Here is a 15,509-nt window from a genome sequence, read left to right on the forward strand (position 1 = left end):
GCAGTATCCCAAGGCAAAACATTAGTTACAGCTTTTGGGAAAGCAAGACTCTCTTTTCCTTCGAACCCAGAAAAAATGTTAACTAGGCTAACCCTTGGCATATAGAGACTGTCAGAACCCAGTCTGTTAGGAGAAAACAGAGCTAAGAGGCAGAAGGAAAACAGGTATATGTGGACTTATTGGACCTAGATCCAGCTTAACCTGAAATAGGATCACCTTTGACTCCCATTACCTTGATGCAACACGTTTTCCCTAAAACCATGTCTGGCTGTATCTATGTCCCCTTGTTAGCTAGTCTGTAATTTCTTATCTAATACACATTCTGGGACAGACAGCCCCTGCATCCTTGTCACTGCCCAATAAACCCATGAACAAAGTGGCCATGGTGGCAGAGATGCAGGTTATAGATGGGCTCAGCCCAACAGACTTCCACTCACAAAGCCTGGCCTGGCTTCGGTTGCTGCTGAGTGCCATATCTACCTACAGCAGAGGCCAACAGGGGTGAAGGCATGGCCACTCCTCCAGGAAAAGAGCCAAGACTTGCTGAAGTGCTTACTGAGAGTGGCGCGTAGAGGAAGGTAGCTATAAATACCAGCTAAGGCCACGTGACCAGCTGCAGACAGGATTACAATCGACACAAGTGTTAAGAATGTGTTGGTGCATATGAACACATACACTGAGCAGACAATTGTGCTTTCTTTCATTTCTCTAACGTAATATACCATAGGTTGAGATAATATCAGTGATTATTATCACATTTAAGACACGAGACACTAAAGGACTAAGCAGTCCTTAAGGGACATTGCCACCTATTCTAAAATATATAATGCATTAGCGATTGTATGTGGCTAGTTATATCACGTGGGGCAGAATGATGGCCTAGTTATTATTTTCATTTGGCGATGAAATTTGACATAAGGCAATCTTAGTGTGGTTCAGGTTGTCAAGGGGTGGGTGTGCGGTGGCATATCTTAGTTGTCAACTTGGCTGCATCTGTTATCAACTGAAGCACAAGAGGATACTCTTGTGAGGGATTTTCTTTTTCTTCCTTTTCTTCCTTTCTTTTTTCTTTCTTTGTTTGTTTCTTTGTTTCTTTTTGTTTTTTTGTTTGTTTGTTTGTTTGTTTTTCAAGACAGGGTTTCTCTGTGTAGCCCTGGCTGTCCTGGAACTCACTCTGTAGACCAGGCTGGCCTCAAACTCAGAAATCTGCCTGTCTCTGCCTCCCAAGTGCTGGGATTAAAGGTGTGCACCACCACTGCCCAGCATGAGGGATTTTCTTGATTGGATCATTTGAAGTGGGACTAGTCATCCTAAATCTGGGCCTCAGATTTTGGTGGCACCCCAAATAAAAGGGCGTGGACGAGCAAGCTTTTTTCTTTTTGCCTACTTGTCCTCAGTCTTGCTGGCAAGTTCATCCATTCTGCAGCTGAGCATTCCTTCACTGATGTTAGAACCTACTTCAGGATTCCAGCATAGACTGAGGACCAGTAGCTCCCAAGGACTCTGGCAACAGCATACATGGGCTCTAAAACTATATCCAGGGGCTGGGGAGGTGGCTCAAACAATATAACACTTGCTTCATAAGCATGAAGACCCTAGTTCCATTCACAGAACCTCTGTGAGGAGGCAGGTATGGAAGGGCAGCACATGACAGCACACATGTGGAATTCCAGCACTGGGGAGTTGGAGACAATCAGATCCCTGGCTACTGGCCATTGAATCAGCAACCTCAGGTCTAGTAAGAGACCTTGTCTCAAAAACCAAGGTGGATCTGAGAACTAACACTCAAGGCTGACTTATGGCTTTCACGTATAGATGTGAGTGACCACACACACACACACACACACACACACACGCACACACGCACATACATGCACGCACACATGCACACGCACGCGCACTGCTTAGCAGGATTCGTTTCACTCAGGAGCTCATGGACTCATGCTGGGAGGACCCTCCATCCTGCTTCCATGGCTGGGCTCTCACGTTCTAACTCATCTACCCTTGCTCTCCTTACTGGCCAGGCGCAGTAAGTGTGAACAAATACGGACGACAATTCAAATAAATTCAGATGGTTTCTGGGACTATCATGTCATGAGAAAGCACAGGCTCGCCAGGTTCCCGCAGAGTCCTCACAAAGGACTCAGAAAAAAAAAATGCCCAGAGGATGAGAAGGGACCCGTGGACCTCTTCCCTGGTCGCCCTGCCCTCTGACTCCTCCAGATGGAATCACAGCTCTGTGTGACCTTTGGCGATCTTTGGAACCTGGCTGGGCTCTAGTATCAGAAAAACAGAGAAGATACTACTTATTAACAATAGATATTAGCACTAATGTCTTACCAGTATGTATTAGCATTAGCATTAAAGTGTATAGTGAATATGTACCACGTGACTAACACAGGAGGCATAAGTCCTTTGCAAAACAAAAACAAAACACCGTGTGAGTGTGAGTGTGTGTGTGTGTGTCTGTGTGTGTGTGTGCGTGCTTGCATACAGGAGGTCAGAGGGTAACTTGTGGAAGTTTCCAGAATCAAACTCAGGTGATGAGGCTGGGTATCAAGCCCTGTAAAAATCATCATTATCGCCTTGTACCAGCTCTCTCAGGTCTCAGATCCAACATTACCTCCTCCTCCTCCTCAGACACCCTACAGTTTGGGCAGGACTCTGGGGGAATCATCCTTTGGAGGATCAACCTGTACCCCTTCATTCAGCTTCCTTTCATAACATCAGCAAGTGGGATCTTTGTTTTTGAGACAGTCTATGTAGCCCAGACTGGCCTTGAACTCATGACTCCAGCCTCTGGAGTACAGGGATCAGAGGCAGTCACCACTACTCTGTTCATAGTTCCATTTTACCAGGCTGTGAGCTTAAACAAACGGCAGGCAGGAGAACCTTCACGCTGTCAACTGTATTCCCAGTCCCTTAGGCTCCTGCCTAGTGCTTAGTAGGTACTTACTCTACATAGATTTACAAGACAGCACAGCCGCAGACAGTTAGGGGCCACTTCCGCCCGAGCCTGCCACGCCGCCAGCGGGACTCATTGGGGGTGGGGCCGGGCGAAGGGAGGGCCGGGCGGTGGGGCTGCAAGCCTTCCTCCGGCAACTTCCCAGTAAGTGCGGGATCAGATGCAGCCACCGCCCCGGAACCAGGCCTTCCCTGTTCTGCCTTCCAGGGGGGGACCCGGGAGCAGCCCTCGGGAGTACAGTCTCGGCAAGTCCCGAAGTCCCTCTGGCCACCCGGCGTCGAACCAGGAGGAGGCTAGGAGGGGGCCGCCCTCCCCGCGAGGCTCCAGAATCCGGCATTTCCTCCCGGCTGCCCCGCGCGGCCTTCCCCTCCGAAAGAAGAAAATTCCGGGGCCCGAGTAACCCGGCCGGTCGCCCCTGTGCGCTGCTGTGGTGGAGCCAGGAGGGCCGCCCAGGGTAGGGTAGGAGTCCGGGGCAGAAGCCAGCCCAGGGCAGCACGGCTGGGACTGAGCGGGACAGGGACAGGGCGCGGTCAGGGGCCGGAGCGAGCTGCACGGGCGGCGCCTGGAAGGGGAACTTGAGCTGAGAGTGGAGGCAGAGCGGCGGGGCTGCTGGCCCCGGCGCTGCGAGCCGGGAGCCTCCTCCAAGGCCAAGGACACGGGGGCCTCAGGGCCGCCGGGCCGCTGCGCGCATGCTGGGCAGGGGACACCACCCGGGCTCGCGCCCTGGGCCACCCGGGCTCCCGGCATGTCCGTGCGGTACACGCTCAACCTGCGGGTCTTCTGGCCCTTAGTGACCGGACTGTGCACGGCGCTGGTGTGCCTCTACCATGCCCTACGCAGCAGCAGCGAGGGAGCTCGGACCGAGCCCCCCGACGGCGCAGACAGCGGCTTCCCGCTGCTCAAGGTGGCCATCCTTCTTCTCCTCGGCTACATCCTCCTACGATGTCGCCACGCCATTCGCCAGCGCCTCTTGCCAGGCTCTTCCCGTCGGTGTGGCCATGCCAACTTCTCAGCCAGATCCTTGCAAGAGCCAGGCCTGAGCATCTTACTGGAGAGTTACTATGAGCACGAGGTGCGGCTATCGCCACATGTGCTAGGTCACAGCAAGGCGCATGTGAGCCGGATCGTGGGTGAACTGGTGCAAGCTGGCCGGGCCCGAGGATCTCCGGGCCCCATCACCGGGGGAGCTCTGGCTTTGGCCTTCCGGGGAGACTTCATCCAAGTGGGCAGCGCCTACGAACAGCATAAAATCCGCCGACCCGACAGCTTCGACGTGCTGGTGCCACTGCGACTCCCGCCGCAGGTGGCGCTGGAGCCGCGGAGCCTGGGGACCGAACCCACGCTGACTCCGGCCTTCCGCAGCTGCTTCGTGTGCGCCCTCAAGGCACCGCCCTCGCCATCCGGGACCACGACGAGTCAGTGGCATCGCGACTGCAAGCCCTTCGCTGAAGGCTTCTGTGTGGATGTGCAGGGCCGTCGCCACCTCTCAGCTACCCTGGTGCTGCGCTGGTTCCAGGCGCACCTACAGCGCTCCTTGGCCACCGTGCGCTACAGCTTGGAGGGTCGCTGTCGGGTCAGTTTGACCCCAGGTGGTCTGGAGCAGCCCCCCACCCTTCACATCCTTCCTTGCCGCACAGACTATGGCTGCTGCCGCCTTTCCATGGCCGTGCGCCTCATCCCCGCTGTCCACCTGGGTGATGGCGTCTTCCTTGTGGCACCGCCACCACCACCATCGCCTAGCGGAGCCCTGTCAGAGCTTCCGGGTGGCCTGCGCGCCGAGGCACTGTGGGGTGTGAACACAGCACGTCAGGAGCAGAAACTGCTGGGCTGGCTTCAGGAACGGGCACCTCCAGGTGCCTGCTACCTTAAGTGCCTGCAGCTGCTTAAGGCTCTTCGAGACCTGGGTGCCCGCGGGCTGGACCCGGTGGCTGCCACACACTGGGGACGCATCCTGTCCTCCTACGTGCTCAAAACGGCGGTGCTGGAGGTGCTTCTGACCGAGGGTGGTCCAACGCCTAGCTGGGATGAGGCACACCTAAGTGAATGTTTGGAGAGGTTGGTGAAGTTCCTTAGGGACTGCCTGCTGCGACGCCGAGACCTCTTCCACTGTGTCCTAGGCCCTGCTGGGGCAGCCGCCGAGGTTGGCCCACTGCCCAAGGTGCTGCGCGAGGCTGCTCCTGTTGACCTCCTGGCACCTTTCGATCCGCACGCCCGGGAGCTTGCAGCAGCGCGGTTGCTGTCCACCTGGCGAAGGTTGCCCCAGCTTCTCCGGGTCTACGGCGGTCCCCGCTACCTTGCCAGGTGTCCTGCACCCCGGAGTCAACGCATCCAGGGCTTCCCTGAAGATGAACCATGAACCCTGATTACACTCCACCTGACCAAATGCCCCTTTCCCACGGGATGAGAGTACGAATGGCAGCTAAATTCAAGATGAGCTGTTCGAGGTGTTGGAAAATTTGAAGGATATCACAGGATTTGATGGCACAAATGTTCTGTCCTAGGCTCCATGGCTTAAGACAGTAGTTGGCATCTTCTGCAGATCTATTAGAGTATCCTGGGTCTGCAGGATATCTCAATACACAGATCTCTCGGTCCCCAACTTATTAGAACCAATCATTTCTGATATACTTATTTGGTAGTTACTAGGTTCTCAATTGGCTGGTAGTTTTGAAGGGGTTTTGTATGTATGTTTCAGTGCTGGGGCTGGAGTCCTGGGTCCCTATGCTAGGTGGTCCCTCTACCACGAAGCTACATCCTGGACCCCTAGTTTTGTTATTTGTTTGTTTGTTTTTGTTTTAAAGAATCCTTATCCACAACTGGAATTGAAATTCTAGTCCGGCTGTTAGCATTCCAGAGTCCTAATTTAGCTATCTCTATGAGCATGCATGTATTTTTTTAGTGGTACAATCACAAGTTTGTTGAATAAGATTAATGGAGTTGTCATAAATTAATCGACCCATGCTAAGAGGTAGCCAGGAGCTGGTCAGAGACTTTCAGAGCAAGTGGCCCTTTATGTCCAGTCGTTTTCTTGTTCTGTGTTTTTCAGAACCAAGGGCCTATTCAAAAGAACTTTTGCACAGTTATATGAAAGACCACGGCTCTGAAAAGCAGCCAGCCGCCCTCAGCACTCCTCTGGGTCATAGGTGGGGATTTGCACTTGACACTCAGTACCTGTTCATTTGAGCCAGGCAGAATGCAGAGGGAAAAGATCCTTAGTTAAGACAGATCTGGCAAAAGTGTAGAACACAAGTCTTGGAAAAGATCCTGCCTAGGGCTCACCATCAGCTGGATACCACCCGCTTAGGTTTCAAAGCTTCTGAGCAAAGTCCTGTAGGCTTGTCTCAGAGTGTGAGGACCTTTGAGGAGAAAATATTTGGCATGCTGCCTGGTGTGGGTTAAGGTTCCGTGATGCCTGATATCAGGGGAGTGGATGCAAGGCTCTTGATTGCCCGGGCAGCCTCATAGCGTCTTGAAGGCCAGTTCTTGCTTCTGATTATGACTTGCAAAATAGTAACTTGAGGTGTGTGCTCCTAGACAGTCCCCAGCAGTGGGCAGAAGAGGCGGGAACTGAAGGAGAAAGGAGGGAGCTGGCCGTGCAGTGCTTTGCTGCCGTGGCCTAGGTGCCCCTTGCTGTTGGGAGGAACCCACTCTCCAGTGCCTCCTATGCTCCCGCCTTCCAGACAACTTCCAATAGCAGTTCAAGTTTAGAAAGCTTCCTCCCTCCGGATGGGAAGTGTGGTCAGTCTCAGTAGGATTTTATTTTCTATTATTATTATTATTTTTTACAACAAAGATCTGTGCTCCTATAGATTTCCTTTAAGTGAAGGTTGGAAGACAAAAGTAGTCACATGAATAGGGTCATTGTTTAATTTCTTAGCTATGTGGAGGGAACTCTGCAAACCCCTTTCTCTGGGGCACCCAGTTGGCAATCAAGGGGGATAGATTGTTTGTAGGGACTTCTCATTTGTCCTTTGCAGCTCTGACTGAAAGAGGAAGGGCTGTCTCATTGAGTTGTTTTGGGGACCATTCCTCTTAATACCCCAGAGGTCATTCCTAGTTTTTTTGAGGCCAATATTTGGTTAAAAGGTACGGCATTGGGTGAAAGGGTTGGTCTGTCAGCCTCTTTCAAAGATAGAAACTTCACAGTGAGTTTAATTACTTTAAAAAACTAATGCCAAGGGAGGATTATACGTGCGTGCGTGTGTGCATGTGCATGTCTGTCTGTCTGTATCTGTGTGTCTGTCTGTGTGTCTGTGTGTATCTGTCTCTCTGTGTGTATGTGTGTGTATATGTCTGTGTGTGTGTGTGTGTATGTGTGTGTGTATGTGTATGTGTCTGTGTGTACAATGCACACATGATTTCTATACTCAGCCTGTTGCTGTCTCTATCATTAAGTTAGAACAGGGGAGAGGCAAATTTCCAACTATTTCTAGCTAAGCTAGAAATTTCTAGCTAAGGAATCCTTTTATTTTTCTTTAAGTCTTGATAATATTTTAAAGTATAAATCTGGTTAGGATCATAAATATGAATAGCTTATATAAATATCTTTCTTGTAGGGTTTTTTCCTTTTTTGTGTGTTAATTACCCAAAGTTTCATCCATCCTCAAATTTTTAAAGTTTATTATTATTATTATTGTTATTATTATTAAATTAATGGGCATTGTGTTTGTAAATTTTTAAAAAATATTAATGTTCTATTTAAATGCCATGCTGAACAGTTGTTCTCATTATGTGGCAACAAAAACTTAAGAGATTTCGATCAATTTTGATCAATATTTAGTGATCTGAAGCATGTACTGTGTACAGATGCAATAATACGGCTGTTAACTGAGTACAGTGGCTGCCCAAGGCCTTTAAATTCAGCTCAGTTCTGCAGTTCACTGTGGCTACTGTCATGGCCTCCATTTGACATGTCTACACTTTGGGTGTATATTTGGTGCTGGAGAGTCATCTATGCCAATATTCTCATCTAAGATGGCTCTACCAAAAAATAGTTGTTTAGCCAGTGCCCAAAGAAAACTTTTTTTGAGGAAGATGACTCAGCTCTTTTGCGTCCAGACACTTTAGTAACTCCCACTGCCTAGCTCAGAGCCTTCCTGGAATGCTCGTGGGCTGGGAGAATATGCATTTTGAAAAATGAAGGAAAAGACAGATTAAGTGGATGCAAATATTCTCTGAGGACTTGGGGGAGGAGGGCGTAAGGTGCATGTGAAAGGAGGAGATGGGGGAGACAGGTGAGGGCACCTCAGGGGTGGGAGAGAGTTTTGGGAGAGGAAATGTGTTTTTAGGTATGTGTTTTTAGCTATGTGCTATTTCCGGTCCGGAGTCACAAACTCAGTAGCTTGAAGGCAGGGAGATAAATAAGAGGGGGGGGAGGGTGTGGGGACTGCCCCTACCTTAAAGGAGGCAGCTCACCTCAGCTCTAGGCTGGAAAAGAAAGGGTGGGGCCAAGAATAGGCATTTCAAATTAAAATACTTAAGCTCACTGGTTTTTAATTTAAGAAGTAATTTAAAATGTCTAAAACCATCAAGTGAGCAAGATAAGATATTGAACCTGAGGCCGCCAGTTTGTGACCCCTTACCTTACACAGTCAGCCTTCCCCCAGGAATATATATATATAGGCTTATATTCTTCGCCATGGAGATGGAGATGACGGTTATATATATATATAAGTGGGGGTGTGTTAGTTCATTTCTACTTTATCTGTCAGAGTTAAGCTTTGTAATAGGAATAACAGCAGAAAAAAATTAACACAGCCACAGAAAACATTTATCCCCAGTTCCTGGTAGGGCTCCTATGCAAGCCCGGCTCTCCAGTTAAAATCCCAGCGAAAACACTTGGGGCAATTTTTTCTTTCTCTTTTTCTTTTTGGCTGGTGATTTAAGGTCAACTTCTTAGCCTGGCTGGAGGCTGCAGATGAGTAATGAAGAAGAATTGCAGAATAACTTCTTTGTATTTGGTTCTTATGTGAAAATTAATTTTTTTGTCGTTGTTGTTGTCCATGGTAACCTAGCCTGGGACTTCACAATGTTGATTGGAGACATTAAACACCAGCAAAACCAAAACAAAATCACCAGCCAGTGTTCCAACTTTGGGCCAAATTGCATGGATTTGTACTATTCCAACCTCCAAGAACACTGGCAGCCTTTTTATTCCTTTCTGACTCAGGGTCTCCTTCCAAGGTGAGCACCGGCTGAGCCTCCTCCCGAAGCATCTCTTGTCGCTTCCTAGAGGAAGTCATGGTTTCCACAGAACTGTGCTTCCTGCCTTTGACCTTGACAAAGAGGTCTTTCCCCAGGTCTACACAAAGGAAAATTTTCTCCTGTGGTGGAAAAAATGAACCTCACCCAAATTTCTGACATCCTCAAGAGGGAAACTGGCTCAGTGTTACCCCTGTGGTATGTGTTAGTTATTTTCTTTCTTCGCTTGTCTGTAACTTTGACATACCTATTTATTTTTTATGGCACACAGTGGGGTGGGAGTAATGCTAGTATGTAAGTCAAGAGAGGGTGATATATTCCAGATCATGTACACAGAAAAAATAGACTGAGATCTGCAGCTTCTGGAAGTATTAGATATGCAGGGATATTTTAGCACCTTTTGGGGGGAAAACAAAGATGTCTTGGCTCAGTCATTTGACTTGAAGCATTCCAGCTCTGGCTGTTTTAAACGTGCCTTCTGACCCCAAACTGCATATTGGGATACAGTTTGGGGGTCACAGTTACAGCCTAAGTTTGTTCCAAGAAAAGAGACCAAAGAGTTAATCAGACCTAGTTGGCTGCTATAGTAACTGTGTGATTAAGGATGTCTTCATCACACAATTTCCATGGCCCCAGTGGTCAAGGCCTGTCTGTCACTCATCTTCATTCGAAGTGGAGTGTATTTGCACTTTCGATCCTGTTGGTCACTCGGGGACCTTGTTCTTTCCAATTTCGCTATATCAATAAAGGAACTTGTGGGAACCTCTGGACTGTGTATGGGCTTTGGGGATCTGGGTGTCAGTGCTGGTGCCTAGACTAGCTTTAACTTCTTTACACAAACCTCAGTGGCAACCCTCCTCCACCGCACCGTGTGTGTGTGTGTGTGTGTGTGTGTGTGTGTGTGTGTGTGTGATGAGTTCTGGGGATTAAACTCAGGTCTTCCTCCTGCTTGGGTGGCAATCACATTACCAGCTCAGCCACCTCCCCAGTCTACCTCAGAGGCTTTTCTGGAACTCTGTCTCATGATCCTGCTGGAGAGAATCGTTTGCTCATGTGGAAGAAAATGCCCTGCAGATGTACAGCTGTGCCCCTACCAGCCCCCCTCCCAACACGAGACAAGTATTGGCCTGTGGCTAATTCATAGTTCAAACATTTTTCCCAGAAACTGCCTGGGCCCTGGGGCCCTCTTAACACGGTTAACTGCTAACACTGAAAACACCCAGCTTAGCTAAGATGGAACCTTGGAGACCGAGTTGGACAGTTGACATCTCAGCCAGGTAGGCCTCAAGGAAAGCTGCAGCTACTGATGATGACTAGGCATTAGTTGTGGGTTAAACCTCAGGGAAAGTTGATGAGTATGTTTTATTTGGTTTTCAATTAAAGTTGAAAAGTCCCAGGCCATTGAAGGCAGCATAGAGATAGCAAAGACATATACTGTCCTCCAAACTCCTCCAAGTTTACAGACAGGGGCTGGCAATCATGTTTCCAAATTACAGACGGGGACTAGGGTACTGAGCAGAGAAGTCAAGGAAACCAACAAGAGAGACACCTCCTAGGGTGATTTCCAGGAGGGCTACTTGGAGGGGGTGGCACCCTAAATAGAGATCTAAAGACAGGTAAGAAATAGCCATGCCAAGGAAGTTGAGCCCCTGCAGAAGACTCCACCAAACCTCAAAGTGAGGGAACAGTGGCAGAGGAAAACTGGTCACCTCATAGTCACCATGAACTAAGAAAAGGAAGGAGCTACAGTCATAGTATCTGCTCTCAATGACCCAGTCTCCTTTTTCTATGGCCCAACTCCCAAAGGAAGGCTCCACCATCTGCCCATAGCACCACAGCAGGATGACCGAGCTTCTACCATAGGGACTGAGGGAGATGTTAAGACCCAGGCCAAGCCAGAGGAGCATGGAGGTAAGGCTTTGTTTGGCTTCGGCTTATAAACGCCTAATCTACAGTGACATTGACAAATAAGGATTTCAAAACCCACCCCCTCTAGCAGCCCGACATAGGGTTCCACAGTTGAAGGATGATTTGAGATCCACCTTTTTGCTTTGGCTTTTCAGATAATTTTATCTTATCTTCATGCATTGTGTCAAGATTCCACAAGGACCACTATCTTTTCCAACAGCTGGCTTGTTAAGAGAGAGGAAAACTGACTGTGGAAAGCAAAGGACTTAATCTCGCTTCCTATTGGGCAGAGCCCTGTCACATGACATGCTTGCAAGGGACGCTGGGAAAGAGCCTGGTGGGTGGCTTTAATCAGCACTGAGCAAAATGGGAAAGGCCAATGGATACTCATGGTTACCTGCCATAGAATCTGCCAATAAACAAAGCCTTAGAAACATATTCCAGAAGATTCTACCAGAAAAGGGAGCAGTAGAGGACCTGCCATTTCATACCTACCTGATTTAGACTGTCCTAAGTTGGCATGCCATAAACTTGATAGGTGTGCTTTGTCTCGGGATTGTGTTTATTCATCATAGTGATTATCATTATTTTGTTAAGTCAGTTAATTTCTTTGACAGTATCACCTTCCAATATTCAACATGAGATCGAAAACCCATCCCTTGAGAGAGGTGCTAGAAGAACAACACACGTACACGGGGGAAGCGTGAGTCAGATGTTAGCAGTCTGCCCATAGGATTTGCACACCTGCTTTTTGGAACAAGCAGAGGGTGAGTTTACAAAAGGGGATCCCTTTCAAGCTTCAGTCCATTGTTTCTCCATCACAGGACTTCTCGAAAGTTTCTTGAGACCAAGGCTGACTCGGCACTTTTGAGAACTTGGAGTAGCTATCCATAGAAAGAGGTCCATCCAGTTAGAGGCTTGCCCATGGCCATTTCCTTCTTCTCCAGGGCCTCATCTCCTCACCGAATGTTCTCCAATTGTCTTAGTTGCTAGAGTTCCAGGCACAAGGCTCAGGTTCTCAGTGGTCCCAGTTCTAGCTTTCTTAGGACACACCAGAGACTTTGCAAGATACCCAAACTTGGTATCTTCTACCATATGCCAATGAGATCAGAACCTTAGAGAGTGCAGCCTAAGCCAGGGCAGAACTCCATGGATGAATTTAGGCTAGAGTCATTAACCACTGACTTCTGTCTGGTGGCCTTTCCAGAACCTTCTGCCTGTGATTTCAACATCAAGAATGATGGAACCAGTTGGTATTTGTCATATCTGCTCTCTGGCAGAGACAGAAAGGTTGAAGGGTCAGCAGCAGAGGTGATAATGGGCAGAACTATTGGGCTGAGAGACACAGGCTAAACATTGGTGCTCCTCAGGCATGGATGAGGTGCTCCTCAGGCATGGATGAGGTGCTCCTCAGGCCTGGATGAGGTGCTCCTCAGGCATGGATGAGGCTTACTTACATTTTCAGGCACTTCTCCTTTCTCTAACCTCAGGAAGACAAGAGACAAACAGAGATGTCCGAGTCATAACAAAACTTCTCCATAGAGAAAAGCTTCAATATCAGAAAGAAAAGCACTACCCTCCTACAATCTACCATCGAGGAGAGAGCATCCCCCATACTCTTGCTTTCAGTCACTGACAAAATACCAGGCATAGTCAAGTCTGGCTGCTCTTCCAGAGGTCCTGAGTTCAATTTCCAGCAACCCCATGGCGGCTCACAACCATCTGTAATGGGATCTGATGCCTTCCTCTGGTGTGTCTGAAGACAGCTACAGTGTAACCATATAAATAAAATAAAGTCTTTTAAAAAACCCAAAAAACCTTTAAAAAAAACAAAAGAAGAAGAAGAAGAAACAGTCAGAGAAAACCTCTCAAGAAGAGGAGGAGGAGGCAGAAAAAAAGGAGGAAGAAGAAGAAACAGTCTACTTGGATACAGTCTTAGAGGCTTCAGGCTGTGGTCAGTTGGCTCTGTTGCTACTCCATCATTGCCACAGGGGATTATCAAGGAAGAGATAGGGCTGAGCTTCCCTTCAGTGGCATGACCCCAGTGACCTAACTTCTTCCTACCAGACCTAACTGCACAGCATTCAACCCCCTGCCTCCCTTCCAATCACATCATGGGCTGGGAACGAAGTCTTTAACACAAGGCCTTCAGGGAGAGACATTCAGGATTCAATGTGCAGCAGTTATTTCCTGTCTTCATAAAATGCCATCTCTTTTCATGAACATCCAGTGACTTTATCCACATGTGCATGCACAGGCCCCGTGTGTGTGTGTGTGTGTGTGTGTGTAAAGGCAGATGTGGGTGTGCATGCATATTTGTGCAAATGCATGTGGTAGTCAGAGGTTAACCTCAGGTGTAATTTTCAGGCTCCATCTGCTGCCTGTTTTTTGTTTTGTTTTGTTTTGTTTTGTTTTGTTTTGTTTTTTCTTTTGGTTTTGGTTTTGTTTCGAAACGAGTCTCCAAGTGGCCTAGAACTCACCAAGTTAGTTAAACTGACTGGCCACCAAGCCCCCAGAATCTATTCACCTGTTTCCATCTCCCCAGTACTGACATTACAACCATGTATCGCCACACCTGGCTGTTTAACACAAACACAGGTTCTGGTGACAGAACTCAGGTTCTAATGAAACCAAGGCAGAAGAACAGATCACTGCCCAGCTCCTAGCTACTGTTTAGCTCACTCTCTCCCTCCAACCCCTTTTTAGGTGCAGTGACTCTGAGCTGGTCCTGAAGAAGAAATTCAAGTCCATTGAGTCACCTTGCACTGAAGCCAGGGGGAAAGAACCCAAGAATCCCTTTGCCTTCCAGACTCAACCAAAAGCTTTTAAGGATCTAATCTCTTTAAAGATGTTTGTCTTCATGGCTTATTTAATCATTAGTCACTTCAAATCAGGAGCTGGGCCTCTAATGAGTGGCTCTCGATACCTTATCAAAATGAAAGTATCAAAACATTTCTGCTGTGGAGCCAAATGGCCAATATGCTGGAGATGAGCAGCTTTCCAAATTTCAAGGGCAAGAAACTACAGACTCATGACACTGCCTCTCAGATGTCACATGGGTAAAGACTGTGTGAGCCCCATGCTTTTTCTGATAAATATAGTTTTCTTTCCATATCCATGGCTTGTACATCTGTGAGTTCAGCCATCCTCCAATCAAAGATTCAGGGAAAAACAAAAAAGAAACAAGTATGGAGGACATCAAGATGGCTCAGCTAGTAAAAACACTTGTCCAGAAAGCCTGCTGGGAACTGACTCTTAAAAGTTGCCCTCTGATCTTCACATACACATTTGTGGCATGTTCATACCCACATGTATACTTATATGCACACATACAATAATAATACATTTAGAAAATTATATCTAAGGATGACAAGATGGCTCCCCTGATAAAGGTGCTGTCTTAGGGTTTCTATTCCTGCACAAAACATCATGACGAAGAAGCAAATTGGGGAAGAAAGAGTTTATTCAGATTACACTTACACACTGCTGTTCATCATCAAAGTAAGTCAGAACTGGAACTCAAGCAGGTCAGGAAGCAGGAGCTGATGCAGAGGTCATGGAGGGATGTTACTTACTGGCTTGCTTCCCCAGGCTTGTTCAGCGTGCTTTCTTATAGAACCCAAGACTACTAGCCCAGGGATGGCACCACCCACAATGGGCCCTCCCTCCCTTGATCACTAATTGAGAAAGAGTTAGTACAGCTGGATTTCATGGAGGCATTTCCTCACCTGAAGCTCCTTTCTCTGTGATAACTCCAGCTTGTGTCAACTTGACACACAAAAATATCACCATTAAGCTTCAACCCTTACTTTCTTATTCATCCCTAAGATCTAAATAACTTTAAAAGTCCCCATTGCATATTAAAAGTTCAATCCCTTTAAAATATCCAATATCTTTTAAAATTCAAGGTCTTTTAAAAATTTAAAGTCTCTTCTGTGTGCTCCACTAAAATACCCTCTTTCTTCAAGAGAGAAAAATATCAGGGCACAGTCACAATCAAAAGGAAAAATCAAACACCAACTGTCCAACATCTTGGATCTACTCACGATATTCTGGCTTCCTCCAAGGGCTTGAGTCACTTCTCCAGCCCTGTCCTTAGTAGCACACACCTTGTCTTCTTGGCTCCAGCTGCCTGCATTTCGCTACTGCTGTTGTTCTTGGTGGTCATCTCATGATACTGGCATCTCCAAAACACTACTGTCTTCTACTGTAACTGGGCTTCACCAATATCCTCTCATAGGCTCTCTTCATGGTGCCAAGCCTCAGTTCTTTTTCATGACTCTTTTAATCCTGGGTCATCAACTGCAACTGAGGCTGCACCTTTACCAGTGTCCTTCCACAGCCTCTCTCAGTGCCAAGCTTCAGCTGCTCTTCATGACCCCTCCATGCCTTCAAAACCAGTACCTCCTGGATGACTCTTACACATTACCAAGTA

At 47.8% G+C, this 15,509-nt stretch overlaps 1 protein-coding gene across 1 annotated transcript; it reads left to right on the top strand.

Moving 5' to 3' along the window:
* Positions 1–3,097: 3,097 nt before the first annotated feature.
* Positions 3,098–9,928, top strand: Itpripl2 (ITPRIP like 2). The gene has a single exon (XM_052200529.1). The coding sequence runs from the start codon at positions 3,711–3,713 to the stop codon at positions 5,319–5,321; it is 1,611 nt and encodes a 536-aa protein (XP_052056489.1). The 5' UTR covers positions 3,098–3,710; the 3' UTR covers positions 5,322–9,928.
* Positions 9,929–15,509: the final 5,581 nt, after the last annotated feature.

Source organism: Apodemus sylvaticus, chromosome 1, assembly GCF_947179515.1.
Source record: "Apodemus sylvaticus chromosome 1, mApoSyl1.1, whole genome shotgun sequence".
In the NCBI taxonomy this organism is placed as follows: domain Eukaryota; kingdom Metazoa; phylum Chordata; class Mammalia; order Rodentia; family Muridae; genus Apodemus; species Apodemus sylvaticus.